Source organism: Loxodonta africana, chromosome 3 (genome assembly GCF_030014295.1).
Source record: "Loxodonta africana isolate mLoxAfr1 chromosome 3, mLoxAfr1.hap2, whole genome shotgun sequence".
Taxonomy (NCBI): domain Eukaryota; kingdom Metazoa; phylum Chordata; class Mammalia; order Proboscidea; family Elephantidae; genus Loxodonta; species Loxodonta africana.
In genome coordinates, this window is record NC_087344.1 from 130,474,046 (window position 1) to 130,489,454 (window position 15,409).

General features: G+C 36.8%; 1 protein-coding gene across 1 annotated transcript in view; it reads right to left on the minus strand.

Annotated features, from left to right (window-relative positions):
* COL24A1 (collagen type XXIV alpha 1 chain) overlaps positions 1-15,409 on the minus strand; it is a 364,074-nt gene that overhangs the window by 310,258 nt on the left and 38,407 nt on the right. The window contains exons 7-9 of the mRNA XM_064279962.1: positions 10,421-10,465; positions 5,573-5,626; positions 4,331-4,375 (exon numbers count right to left, since the gene is read on the minus strand). Coding sequence (XP_064136032.1) covers positions 4,331-4,375; positions 5,573-5,626; positions 10,421-10,465 — 144 coding nt within the window. The remainder of the gene's footprint in view (positions 1-4,330; positions 4,376-5,572; positions 5,627-10,420; positions 10,466-15,409) is intronic.

The window sequence follows — 15,409 nt, forward strand, 5'->3', positions numbered from 1 at the left end:
ATTGACCTCTGAGCACTGCTTTTGCTGTGTCCCACAGGTTTTGATAGGAAGTGTTTTCATTCTCGTTGCATTCTATGAATTTCTTTATTCCCTCCTTAATGTCTTCTATAACCCAGTCTTTTTTCAGGAGGATATTGTTCAGTTTCCAAGTATTTGATTTCTTTTCCCTAATTTTTTTGTTATTGATTAACACTTTTATGGCCTTGTGGTCTGAGAAGATGCTTTGTAATATTTCGATGTTTTGGATTCTGCAAAGGTTTGTTTTATGACGTAATATGTGATCTATTCTAGAGAATGTTCCATGTGCGCTAGAAAAAAAGTATACTTTGCAGCTGTTGGGTGGAGTGTTCTGTGTAAGTCTATGAGGTCAAGTTGGTTGATTGTAGCAATTAGGTCTTCCGTGTCTCTATTGAGCTTCTTACTGGATGTCCTGTCCTTCTCCAAAAGTGGTGTGTTGAAGTCTCCTACTATAATTGTGGAGGTGTCTATCTCACTTTTCAGTTCTGTTAAAGTTTGTTTTATGTATCTTGCAGCCCTGTCATTGGGTGCATAAATATTTAATATGGTTATATCTTCCTGGTCAATTGTCCCTTTAATCATTATATAGTGTCCTTCTTTATCCTTTGTGGTGGATTTAACTTTAAAGTCTATTTTGTCAGAAATTAATATTGCTACTCCTGCTCTTTTTTGCTTGTTGTTTGCTTGATATATTTTTTTCCATCCTTTGAGTTTTAGTTTGTTTGTGTCTCTAAGTCTAAGGTGTGTCTCTTGTAGGCAGCATATAGACGGATTGTGTTTCTTTATCCAGTCTGAGACTCTCCGTCTCTTTATTGGTGCATTTAGTCCATTTACAGTCAGCAGAATTATAGATAAGTATGTGTTTAGTGCTGTCATTTTGATGCCTTTTTATGTGTGTTGTTGACAATTTCATTTTTCCACTTACTTTTTTATGCCGAGACGTTTTTCTTTGTAAATTGTGTGTTCCTCATTTTCATAGTAGTGGAATTTACGTTTGCTGAGTCGTTATGTTTTTCTTGGTTTTTATTTTGAGTTATGGAATTGTTATACCTCTTTGTGGTTACCTTAATATTTACCCCTATTTTTCTAAGTAAAAACCTAACTTGTATTGTCCTATATCGCCTTGTATCCCTCTCCATATGGCAGTTCTATGCCACCTGTATTTAGTCCCTCTTTTTGATTATTGTGATCTTTTACATATTGACTTCAATGATTCCCTGTTTGGAACTTTTTTTTTTTTAATTAATCTTAATTTGTTTTTGCGATTTCCCTACTTGAGTTGATATCAGGATGTTCTGTTCTGTGACCTTGTGTTGTGCTGGTATCTGATATTATTGGTTTTCTGACCAATTTCCTTTAGTATTTCTTGTAGCTTTGGTTTGGTTTTTGCAAATTCTCTAAGCTTGTGTTTGTCTGTAAATGTTTTAATTTTGCCTTCATATTTGAGAGAGAGTTTTGCTGGATGTATGATCCTTGGCTGGCAGTTTTTCTCCTTCAGTGCTCTGTATATGTCATCCCATTGCCTTCTTGACTGCATGGTTTCTGCTGAGTAGTCTGAACTTATTCTTATTGATTCTCCCTTGAAGGAGACCTTTCTTTTATCCCTGGCTGCTTTTAAAATTTTCTCTTTATCTTTGGTTTTTGCAAATTTGATGATAATATGTCTTGGTGTTTTTCTTTTTGGATCAATCTTATACGGGGTTTGATGAGCATCTTGGATAGATATCCTTTCGTCTTTCATGATGTCAGAGAAGTTGTCTGTCAAGAGATCTTCAACTATTCTCTCTGTATTTTCTGTTATCCCTCCCTGTTCTGGGACTCCAATCACATGCAAGTTATTCTTCTTGATACAGTCCCACATGATTCTTAGGGTTTCTTCATTTTTTTTTCAATTCTCTTATCTGATTTTTTTTCAACTATATTGGTGTCAATTCCCTTATCCTCCAGCTCCCCTACTCTGCATTCCAGTTGCTCGATTCTGCTCCTCTGACTTCCTATTGAGTTGTCTGATTCTGTAATTTTACCGTTAATCTTTTGGATTTCTGAATGCTGTCTCTCTATGGAATCTTGCAGCTTATTAAATTTTCCACTATGTTCTTGAATAATCTTTTTGATTTCTTCAACTGCTTTATCAGGTGTTCCTTGGATTTTTCTGTAGATTGCCTTATTTCATTTATGAGGTCATCCCTGATGTCTTGAAGCATTCTATAAATTAGTTTTTTATATTCTGCATCTGGCAATTCCAGGATTGTATCTTCATTTGGGAAAGATTTTGGTTCTTTAATTTGGGGAGTTGTAGAAGCAATCATGGTCTGCTTCTTTATGTGGTTTGATATCTACTGCTGTCTCTGAGCCGTCTATAAGATATTGTAATGATTTCTTTTATATTTGCTCACTGAGTCTCATTTTGTTTTGTTTTCTTTCAATATACATAGATGGGCTACTAGATTGTGCTCTCTTGATTGTTGTAGCCCTTGAATCACTTACGTCGTATTGCCAGCTGTTTTGGGCTCTTACCGGATATATAAGCCTAAGAGTCCATTCACTATTCTTGAGTAGAATCTGATTTTGGGTCACCAAGTGTGTGGTGCAGACTGTCACCTATCCACCTAGAGGAGTAGCAGTGATAGTTGTGTGCACCAGATTGTAGTAGCAGCAGGGTTTCACACTCCGGGGGTGGGGGGCAGGATGCTGACAGGCTTCCCCCAAGTGCCAGTGAGGTACGTGTGTCTCTATTCCTAAAGCACTTTGGTGCGTGAGCTCTGCAGCTGTACCTTAGGCACCCAGTGCATGTACCTCTACAGATTGGTAGGTGTCACCATCCTCAGACTCCTAAGGTAGGAGGCTAGGTGGTCTGGGGGGAGCTTCAGCCCTCAGTTCCCCGTTGTGGGTCAGTGAGGGCTCTGTTTAATACGCAGAGATATCAGACCTGGGAAACTTGTCTTTCCAGTAATCTGCTAAAAGAATTACAGTCAGATCCCTGTCAGAATTGCCGTTGCATTATAATAGTCACCTTGTTCCCAGCCCAAGACTGTGGATCTCATATGCTTTGCTGGAGCTGGTTCTGTATTTTTAGCCCAATTTCAGGAAGTCAGGGAAGGATTTTTGGTCCCTGGATTTTTTGTAGCTGCTTCTCTCAGGCCAGGAGAATGGGTTAGGAAAAGACCAAAAAAAAAAAAAAAAAAACACGCAGAGGACTACACTCTTTGGCTCAGGAAATTCCAATGTTAAAGAAGCCACCTGGGAAGGGGAGGGGAGGGATCAGATAGATAGGAGAGAGTAGCATCCCAGAATATAGACACAGTTACTTATCTTGCTTGGTGATAACTGTTTTATCTGAGATTCCTGAGGGGTGTGTAGCCTGTGTGAGTAGGCTGGGTCAAGATTGCCCCCAAGGGTCAGGCCTGCGTCCTGTGCTTGTCCTGTCTCAGAAGCCGTGGTCAGTTTCTCCGCTCCCAATCCAAAGCCCAGCGCCAAGGTTCCCTGGCTGGGACGCCACACTCCAGGCTCTAAAACCAGTCACTGCCTCCTGATGATTTGTCCTCCTGTCAGCCACATCACTGCGCTGATTGTGTGCACTGGCTGGGCTTCCCCCAAGGTCACTTCTGGGGGTTAGGGCTGTGTCCCCTGTTTGTGCCGTCTCAGGATGCAGTGCTCGGCTCCCCTGCGCCCAGTCCAAAGCCTGGCGCCCAGGTTTTCTGACTGGGATGCTGGCTCCAGGCTCCGAAAACAGTCACTGCTTCCCCATGGTTGCTCGTTCTGTCTCTGTCACTCAGGTCAACTCTTTAGATCTGTGTTTGATGGTCAGGGTTCATAGATTGTCATGTATGTGATCGATTCACTTGTTTTTCCGAGTCTTTGTTGCAAGAAGGATCCAAGGTAGCTTCTACCTAGTCAGCCATCTTGGCCCTGCCTCCTTTTGATACTTTTTGTATCATAAAATTATCTTCATCTTGAGTTAATGTAAATTACTTTTTTTTTTTATCATGACCTTTTAGGTCTGTATATATTCACATTTAAATAATACTGTAAATGCTTATAGAATGTCTTCTAACATGTTGGACATTATGCTAGGGGCTGGAAATTAATTGAAAAGAATGACAGAAAACTTACACTGTAAGACACCTTTCTGTAGGCATAAAGTGAAAGTAACTATTAAACAAGTGTTTACATCTTTTCAAGAAAAACCCATATAAAATTTAAAGATCCTAAGTAAAGCTCCTAAGAAAATGTGAAATGAATAAACATTTCGTATATTTCATTCTACTTTTATGAAAGTATGCTTAACAAAATGATGAAAATGCTTACTTACTCTTACACCTTTAGGACCTGGATTGCCTTCTGGACCACCTAAACCCTAGTGTGAACAAGACACCTTCATCATGTTACAATACTTTTTAAAGAGTTGTTAATAAATTGATTAATAGGAGTATATAAAGAGATATTATTTTCACAACTATAAAAATCAGGACTGTATATACCTAATGATGATTACAAATGTTCAGGAAATTTTAGAATTTCAGAACCCAAAGAGGCACTGGATAGAATCAATATGCAAATGTACTTTAGATATGTAAATAAAGCAGATCAACATACATTGTCAGATACAAAAAAAAATTCTTTTTCATTAAATTATTTCTAATTTGGGAACTATCTGCTCTTTTAAAACTCTTCTAATTAACTTATTCTAAAAGTTATTTCCTCATTTTCTCATACATTTTTAACCTCAGATCAATGCCCATATGTTTATATATTTATATTTTTGCTCTTCAGATAACATATATAACCACTTTATGCTGAGACAATAATATATAATGTTTCCAGGTGTCTTTAATGGCCTAAAAAAAATGAATTTTGTTAACCAAAGATTGTTTTTTGGCCATTTTATCTCCCTCATTCTTGAGAATTAAAAAAAGTTACAGGTTTCCAGTATACTAATGAATAATTAATTTCATGGTAAGTAATCAATTCATAAAAATCTACAAAAGCAAAATTTGCCTTATTAGTCTACATGAAATAGGGAATATTAGAAATTACAGGGAAAGAAAGAAAATCTGAAATGAATAAAATGAATTGTCAAAGTAGTATACAAAGGTCTGAATTCAATTCAGATAAAAATTATTTGGTAGTAGTATATGTAGCACTGCCAACTGTTTCCCAAGTTTTTATAATTATGTTATACTTTAAAATGACACTTATTGTGGAGAGTCTTAACTCTTAACTGTTATTACATTTTAGTAGGTGGCAGTGTTGTAAAATGAGCAGCAAGGCTGTTTTAACATCTGGATCTTAGGGCAATTTAACTTAAAGGTTCCACTACAGCACATCAAACATGTTTTAAAACCACACTCTCATTTTAAATACAACTCTTAGCAGTACAATTTTTGGAAGGATTTTATAAGATGTCTATTTTTAAATTGTTTAGCTTTAAGCAATTCGTTATTTAATAAAAATAAACTAATTTATCATTTGAACGTTAAGTCTCAAAATCAGAACATACACTGTATTAATGAAGAGGAACATGAAAGGGAAAGTACAAATGCAGTTACTGCACCTGCCTGCCAGGGTAACCAGGTGAACCAATATTACCAGCGAATCCTGGAATTCCCTGAAATGAAAAATAAAATGAATAAAACAATACAACAAAGTCAAAAGAAGTCCAAGGAAACACGTTTTGGTGTATTTATAATACTCAAGTTTGAAGAAAATTTTTTCCTCATGGAAATACTGAGAGTCTGATTGAATCCACATAGTCAAAGTGTAAATATGCTAAAATTGCTAAATAAAAATAAATATATAAAACTGTTAGATTAAGGCCCTACATGACATATTGATAATAATGATAAATGTTGGATAGAAAATTCCAGTGCTACATAACTAAATATATTCATTGTAGAGGAAGAGTTGGTATATTTCTTAATAACCAGTCTCCTTTTGGATTAATTCTTGTTTCAGTGACCCTGAAATACTCCTTAAGTATCTGAGCATAAGTGCCAGAAAACTAAAAGCACAGTGAACTTCAAAACCAACCTTTAGTTCCTTTCTAAGATAAGCTTATTCTTACGAAATGTTTGACTAAATAATGGATATTAGGTGATAAATACCTTTATCATAACATGAGTCAACCTGAAAATTTACATAGTAACTTTGAGTGGTAAGCTCATTTGAACTGGCAACTTTGCATTCTTGATTTAAAAGAAGGTCTGCTGGTTCAAGGAGGGCTGACAGATGGAGACTGAGAGGCATGAGAAAGGAAACTTGCTGCAGAGCTTGGCAGAAAAGTGAGAAGAAATATACCTCTTTTTTTTATTTCCTTTCTTTCATTCATCAGTTATTGAGGGTGTAGTTCTATTAAATGATTATTGAACCAAAGGAATGCTAAAAGAATGGATATTGAGCTACTTTGACATAACCTCAAACGATGACAGCAATGGTAAGTTTTATAGATTCCTTATACATGTAAAATTTATTTCCTACTTGTAGTTTGTAAAAGAAGTAATAAAAGAGACTAAAATTGTGTCCCTCTACTCTGATGGAGGTAGATGTGTGTTATCTTAGGAACACTAGAACTCCTAAAATTTTGGAAACTCTAGAAAAATAAGAGTCCCTGTATGGTGCAAAAGACTAATGTGCTTGGCTGCTAACCAAAGACTGAAGGTTCAAGTATACCCCCCAAGGCACCTAGGAAGAAAGCCCTGGAGATCTACTTTCAAAAACTCAGCCATTAAAAACCCTATGAGGCACAGTTCTACTCTGACACAGATGGGGTTTTCATTGGTTGGAGTTAACTCAACAGCAACTAGTATTTGTACAGAAAGAACAGATGAAGGAAAAGGCAAATTGAGGATTCTGTTAGACATATAGGAAGTTCTGGTGGCATAGTGGTCAAGAGCTACAGCTGCTAACCAAAAGGTTAGCAGTTCAAATCCACCAGGTGCTCCTTGGAAACTCTATGGGGCAGCTCTACTCTGTCCTATAGGGTCACTATGAATCAGAATCAACTTGATGGCAACAGATTTGGCTTTGGTTTTTTATTGGACATAGAACGGAGCCCTGGTGATGCAGTGGTTAAGAGCTTGGCTGTAACCAAAAGGTCAGCAGTTCGAATCCATCAGCCACTCCTTGGAAACCCTATGGGGCAGTTCTATTCTGTCCTGTAGGGTTGCTATGAGCTGGAATCGACTTAACACCAATGGATTTTCATTAGTCATCTATGTCTTTCTACTTTTTTCAGAATCCATCTCTCAATTTTGTTCTCTCTCATTTTTCTCCTTCTCCTCCTCCCACTCCTTGCCTCAACAATTACAATTTACCGAGCACTTTTGATGTGTTCACCACTATGCCGAGCACTTTACGTTTACTTTCTATATATATTTTGTATTATTTTCCCCATTCTACATTTGAAGGGAGGTTATGAAACTTGCCCAATGTGCCACTGTAAGTATAAAATATATATGACAATTTAACAGAATGTGAATTAACAATGGCTTTTCTTTTACTTATGTGAGATTATTATCTTATGAATTTTAGAAACCATATTTGTGTACTAAATATTATTTTATTAATACCACATATGTATAATATTTTGCAGTGGTTAAAGAGATCAGCTGCTAAGCAAAAGGTCGGCAGTTCAAATCCATCAGCTGCTCCTTGGAAACCCTATGGGGCAGTTCTACTCTGTCCTATAGGGTTGCTATGAGTTGGAATCAACTCGATGGCAATGGGTATGGGCATCATGTGCCAGGCACTATTTCAAGTATTTTATATGCATTATCTTATTTAATCTGCTCGACAACTCTATAAGGTAAGTATCATCTCTATTTTACAAATGAGAAAAATGAGAGACATAAAGTGTTGAAGTGTTTAAGTCACCTAGTAAGTGGGAGGCCAGAATATATATCAGCAAGTCTGACTCCAGAGACCACCATTCAGGGCTGTTGCCCTACTCTGAGTGTGCAGTGAAAATAGCTCCCCATAGCATTCTAATGAAAAGCCTTAATTATGATATCTGTTCCAACCTATTTATAGCTGCCTTCCTCTATGGCCCGTTCTATTCCAAAATACACAGGTCTGCAGTGGGTGGGTATCTATATCCAGACATTCACAAAACCTTATGTTTTTGTATGCCAGTAGGAAGAAGTGAAACAAAAGGCTGTTTTCACTCTGTAGGTCACTATCTACCTAATGCCAAGTACCGTTCCTTTCCCATTTCTATTCTAACCAAATTAAGTTAATCAACCTCAACAAAAAGCAAATCTGTGGTTAGGACACAAGAAAATCGGATTTTGAATGGAATCTCAAGAAGGCTGTTAAGACAACGTATGGAGATTTAATACATTCCAGCTGTGCAGAGAAAGACACGAAAGAACTGCACTTGATGTCTGGTTTGATGTCTACCAGAAAAGCACTAAGCATAGTAAACAAGTAAGTCTTCAAAAAAAAAAAAGTCTTCAGGATAGTCTTTATATGGCATAAACATACCCTTAGCCAACCAAACCCTAAAATCACTGTGACAACCACAGAAATGCAAAAGAAACTCACACTAAGATTCAGTTCACTCTCCACTTAAAAACGGTAAAAAAAAAAAAAAAAGAGTTGGTCCACTCAAATCTGTAGATTGGATGGGGGAAGAGAGGTAGAAAGTTGTATCACTAGGCCCTTGAGATATCAGGAATAAGAAGCCTGTCCTGGTCCCGTTGCCCACTCTACACATTCAAGCACATGCTCTGAGTCAGAAAGACTTCCTCTGGAATCCCAGCATTGCTACTGAGCAGTAAAGCAGAGTAATAATTAATAATAGTAATGGGATCGTTGTGGGGGAAAAAAGAAATGTGTTATAAAATATTTAAATGCGGAGGTAATTACAATAACCAACTGTTGCTGAGCATTAAGTTAGTTAACGTAAGTAAAATAGTCAATAAATGATTATACTACTAGTAGTTGTGGTCAACGGTAGCATAGTTTGGCAAATGTTCGCTGACCACTTTGTATTTACAAATTTTCTAGAAATGAATATCTCCTAACAAATCAGTTACGCACCACTTAATGACCACAGTGTTTTCACAGTTAAAACAAAAAATGATTTTGGTTGTTTCTCAAAGTTATCATGAATGTCGCCTCTCTTTTTTCTGGAGATAAATAAAATAGAAAGCAAAAACTGACTCCAAAATACATTTTTCAACCTTTAAAATTGAGTTTTAGGCTCTTCTATACCCACCCTCAAAACAATAACATATAACAAAACTAGGCTGTAGAGCAGTTGTGAGAGAGTTGGTCAGCACTGACACACGGTCAGTTTTTCACTTACTTGTGAAGAATCACTTTTTCTTCACTGGAATCCATTTATTTATGGAAAACAGTATTCTATGGATTTTTTTTTTTTTTTTTAATTTCCTGCGGGACTAATTCCTCCCAATCTTCTCATTTTCTTTCCCAATTGCTCAAATGCTTTTCAGCATTTGTTTGATCTCCAGGAAATTGAGATTGCACCTGCTACAGACACATGTATTGCTTTAAATGTCATGTCCAATAATCAGTAATCTTGAAAAATTGTGCCTCAGGGACTAAACAGAGTGTACTGCCCCACTTCAATGAAAGAGAAATCTGGCTTTGTTTCTCTATTTATATCTTTTCCTTAGGGATCATCAATCACCTCTTTCCTAGAATTCTCTTTAAAGGCTACGTGAAGCTTTTTGCTGAATCTTGAAAAATGGTATCTATCACACTAGTCAGTTTCTAATCTCACACCCTTTTCACTGCTTTATTCCTATTGGCCTTGTACACACTGTATTGAAAGCAAGAGATATAGTTTTACTTTCTTCTATGACATAAAGATATATTAAGCTCTTCTGGGAGAAAGAAGCAATAAGATGATCAAAAACTAAGTTCGCAAAGTATTTTGATATTTAAGTATGTATATAATGGACAACAACATATATACCATTCTAATTTGCATTTACCTGTATTTCCTCATGCAAAGATCAGGGAAATAATAGCTATAAAAAAGGCTTTAGTGAACAAGTAAAGCCCCTGCAATTGTACAAAAACTCAGGTATGCATGTGTATGTGTGTATGTGTGTGGATACATGTGTTTTCAGGGGAAAGGGCTCATAGCATTTATGAGATTTTCCAAGGGGCCTGTGAACCACCGAAGTTTATGAACTGGCCTGGAAACACATAAGGAAAATAGTAAATGTTATTCTGGGGTTTGGAAAAAAAAAAAAATCACAGATAATCCACAGATAATTAAAAGGTTGCCTTGCACTAAATAGAATGAAAATCATTGAAAAGAAAAATTGTAACAGTTAAGTGGGGAAAAATAATCTCTCATTGGACCTCCTCACTGTGTGTCTTCTTCACTAGACACTATACGTCTAATAAAGGAAGTATTTGAAATACTTACTTGTTCACCTTGGAGCCCTGGGAGCCCTGGATGTCCTTTGAGACCCTGCAAGGGAAAAGGTGAAGATATGCCATGAAAAGTAAACTCATATGTAAGTCAAAAACCTAAAGATAAGTTCTGAGTTGCCTTTAATCCCACCTTTTCGGTTTCTTTATCAATGCAAATTTAATTCTTCTTAAATTATTATTAAATTTAATTTCTATTAAATAATAAATTCTTATTAATAACTCTTAATTGAGTTGAATGCTTTTGAATGGTTTGTTATTATAAATAAAAATGGTAGCAAGCATTGAACAGAGAACAAAGGACAGTATTTTTTTATAAAAGGCTGATATCTAATTGGCTGGAGCTTTTTAAAAGTTGGTTTTAGTTCAATAATGATGAGAAAATGACCTCAGACATAATCTGTTCATAACTGCTGGAAAACTGGGCTATACTCTGGCAGTTTCTTTGATCTAAATCATTTTCCTAACACTCCATGAGTGAGCTAACGAAAATGAGAGAGGCTGCCCATAAGATTATCAAAAGAGGTTCCAGAAAGCTGTGTAGGGAATTAGTAACAAAAGATATTTTCCAAATAATATAACCAAAATCAAATCCTAATCTCTATTATTAACACCCTTAGTTATAAAACAGACTATATCCCCCCTCCTCTAGAAAGAATTTCTTCTAGGAGCAAAATGAAGCACGCTAAAAGAAAGGAAGGGAAGAAAGAAAGAAAGGAAGACTCTGGGGTTTATTTGCGTAGTTCTAATCGACTATCAGTGAATCAACCTACTATTTAGTGGGAGCTTTGGCACATATAAAAGAACAAGATGATAGAAGATTTTAAGCAAAATATGACTAAAAATCTGAAATAAATAATAGATTACGAATATCAAAAAGTTCCAATTATCATATGGCAAATTGAAGACAAGTTTTTAGGGCTTCAGAACACAGAGCAATGGAGTGAAATGAGTCATTCACTGAAGGTTTATCAGAAGAGATGAATTCAGATTTATGGATTAGAGACGGAAATGATGCTTTCGTTAGGCAATGAAAAAATTAGAAGAGATGCCTGTTGAGAAATGAGGCAAGGATTTCAGCAGGTTTTGAGATATTAAAACAACAGTAAGATGTTTAAATAGAGAGGTTTCATTGGAAACTAGAGAGAAGACTAAAAAAGTAAGAAGCAAGTTTGGAGACAAAGATTATTTTGTTACCTATAGCATTTTTTTTTTTTTTTTTATATATAGCATATCAGCAACTATGCTCTCTCAAGGAAGAGACAAAGGGAAAAATAAGAGTGGAGAGGAAAAGGCCTATTCTCTGGGAGCCTGGTTCCTTTGTGATTAGGCTATTAGAAAGAGATTGGTGAAGTAGCCATGAGAAGAAAGGGAAGAAACAAAAGAGACAAGGAAGGAATGAAGGAACTTTACTGAGCTACTATGTCCCAGGTACTGTGCCAGCCCCTTCTAAAATTATTATTTCAGTTAATTCTTATGGCAATACTATGAAGTAGACTGCCTTAGATATCGAGTGCTGCTATAACAGAATTACCACAAATTGATGGCTTTAACAAACAGACATTTATTCTTTCACAGTTTAGGAGGCTTTAAGTCTGAACTCAGGGTCCAAGCTCCAGGGGAAGGTCTTTGTCACCAATATTCCCCTGATCTAGGAGATTCTCAGCACAGGGACCCCAGGTCCAAAGGGTGCATGCACTCCTGGCTCTCCTTGCATGGTGGTATTAAGGTCCTCTTGTCTCTCTGCTCCACTTCTCTCTTTTATATTTCAAAAGAGATTGATTCAAGATACAATCTAATCTTGTAGATTGAGTCCTGTCTCATTAACATAACTGCCTCTAATCCTGCCTCATCAACATCATGGAGGTAGGATTTACCAACATGTTGGAAAATCGTATCAGATGACAAAATGGGAATTATGGCCTGGGCAAGCTGACACACATTTCTGGGGGACACATTTTTACAGATGAGGAAACTGAGCTCTCAGAAATTAAATGACCTGATCAAAGTCATGCAGGTAGAAAGGTAGGATCATGTTGGTTTGATAGCTTTATCAAGAAGTAACGTGTCCTTATATTTATTTTATATCCCCACAATTGTCTCCTTATACAGACTGTCCTCATTCCTATCAATATGTTCAAGCTCATTAATTGTAGATCACCAATAAAATCCAAAAAAAGGAATTATACTTCATAAATCATGGGATTATCAAAGTTACACATTTACCCACTGCATCTAATATATCTAGTGCTTTAACTAAATTTTACTCTGAGATTTTAAATTTTCTTTTAGATAGTTAAAGATCAGGCTAATTAAAAAATATGGAACATATTCTGTCAATTGTTCAAATACTACTCAAGATTCTACAAATAAAAATGTCCACAAAGCTAAGTTTATTTATATTTTTATAATTAAAAAAACCCATTGTCGTTGAGTGGATTCTAACTCTTAATGACGCTATAGGACAGTGTAGAACTGCCCCATAGGGTTTCAAAGGCTGTAAGCATTATGAGAGCATACTGCCACATCTTTCTTCAGTGGAGCAGCTGATGGGTTCCAGCTGCTGACCTTTCGATTAGCAGTGGAGTGTTAAACCACTGCACCACCAGGGCTCTTTGTTTCCATAATAGGAGATAAGAAATGTTTCAAGCACTAAGACTGTGTGATGCAATGGCTCTGAAGTGAACAAGTAAGTATTTCAAATACTTCCTTTAGCAGACATACATTTTCCAGCAAAGAAGACTCACGGTAGGGAACTCCAATGAGAGATTATTTGGAGATGGTTTCCTGGGATGAGGTAGAAGCCCTAGGAAGGTGGGAGCTAGAAGTTTCTTGGGGGAGAGTCAGGAAGATGAGGAATGAAGAGCAGGGTAGGAGGCATACAGGTTAAAGAGACTCTCTTCCATGAGCCAATTTCTTCTTCATTTTTTTAAGAGTGGGTTTTTGCTGGTTTATTTTTATTTCTATGAACACTTGAGTCTAGCTACATGTTTCTCTTTCTTTGGCCACTATCTGTTTTCCTTAACAGGGTTTCTTTCCTCTCCAGTCTACCATGAAACACAGTGTGGTAGAACAACTTCTTTAGCTTACTTTTCCTGAATTACTTTATGATGGTGAATTAGGCATATTAATCTATTAATCATGGTATCTTCTGAATGTACACTTCGCTTTTATGGGACTCTTCCTCATCTGGAAACACTTATAGGGAGGCAGCACCAAGCAGCCATGATCTGTAGTCCATGAACTCACACCTGTCCTACCTCAGCCACAGGAGATGGCATTTGATCTAAGGGAGTTACAATATGAAGTCTGGTTATTAGCTTATGAGGTTTCTTGGAATGAAGAGTTTTGCCTAAATAGGGATAAGCTGAGCCAATCAAATTCTCTTTTTTAAGTGTCAACAAACAAACAAAATCAAGTGCTTACCAGTGGGGGGCTAACTCTGGAAAAATTCACAAAGAGAGGTTAAAAGGAAGTATAGAGGCATTTAGAAGCTACAAGAAAGCCAACTTAGGGGGTTCAAACCCACACAGTGGTGCCACAGAAGAGAGACCTGGTGACCTGCTTTTGTAAAGATTACAGACAAGAAAACCTTATGGAGCACAGTTCTATTCTGTAACACATGGGGTCACCGCGAGTCAGAATCAAGTCAATGGCAGCAGGCTTTTTTTTTTTTTTAATGTTGAGGACATAGATTACCACGCCTTTCTTCCCAATTCAGTTTAGTCTGGAAGCTCCACTGAAACCTGTTTAGCATCACGGTTGCATGCAATTCACCACAGACAGATGGGTGGTGGGTGCACATGAGGCACATTGGCCAGGATACAGACCCAGGTCTCTGGCACCGAAGGTAAGACTTATACCATTGAACTACCAAGGCCTCACGTTTCAATTTACGGGTGAGTTAACTCCAAGTCTCTAATAAAGTTTGTCAAGCGCTACAGAACTCATGTCATCAATGCCTTAAGAAATACACATAAAGGCCCATAACCATGCTTTAGCCGAAATGGCCAGAGAAAGCCATAGCAAAATTAAGAAACTTGGATGAAATGGCCATAGTTGATCAAAAAAAGAAGCCCTAAGCAAGAATTCAGAATGAGATGAAAATCAATAACCACAAGAATTTAGCACTTGTTGGGATAAAGCATTAAATTTTCTTAAGTTCCAACAATAAGAATTTTAATTGTGTTTTTAAAAAATACTAAATAGAAGAATGATCTCAGATAGCTGGAGAACTTGAGGACACTTAAATAATAAGATGAACATAGTACAACTCTCTCTACTCTACCCACCTCCCCTTCTAGTTGGTACTGGTTCATGCCAACTTTTGTCCCAAACTCTCCACAATTTTTATCCACTCAGGCCTAACCACCATTATGTAGTAATTATCTTTTATTTTTGGTGCAGGACCAGGCAATGTTTTATTCTGTTATACAAAAGTTCACCATAAATCAGAGCAGACTCTATGGCAACTAACAACAATATCTTTTATTTTGGTCCCATCAACCCTAAAGTCCTTCTCCACTAGCTCTCATATAGAGAAACAATCTCATAAACTAATGGTCAAAATGGCGCTAAATCAAAAAACCAAACCTATTACTGTCCAGCTGATTCCAACTTACAGTGACCAAAGTGACTAAAAACAGTTTATTCTTAGGAAACAGCAATCTTAAAAAGGACTTCTGGAAAATGGAATACTTTAGGCAAATGAATTTATCACTAATACTGGAATTTCAATCACCAGAGCCAGACTGAGGAAAATATTTTTTTGGATACAACATCTTTAATATTTCAGTGTGCCACAAATTACACTACTTTGGCAACCATCAGCTTGCTTTGGGGAGCTCAGTACTGCGTTGTCTTGTTCTCAGCTTCCCTACCATTAGTGGGAACAGAGATTGCAGAGGAGACATAAGAGTGATGACTGCACAGCCCTTAAGCAGTAGCTGTTGCATTAGACTTTCAGTTCTATACTTGGAATGAG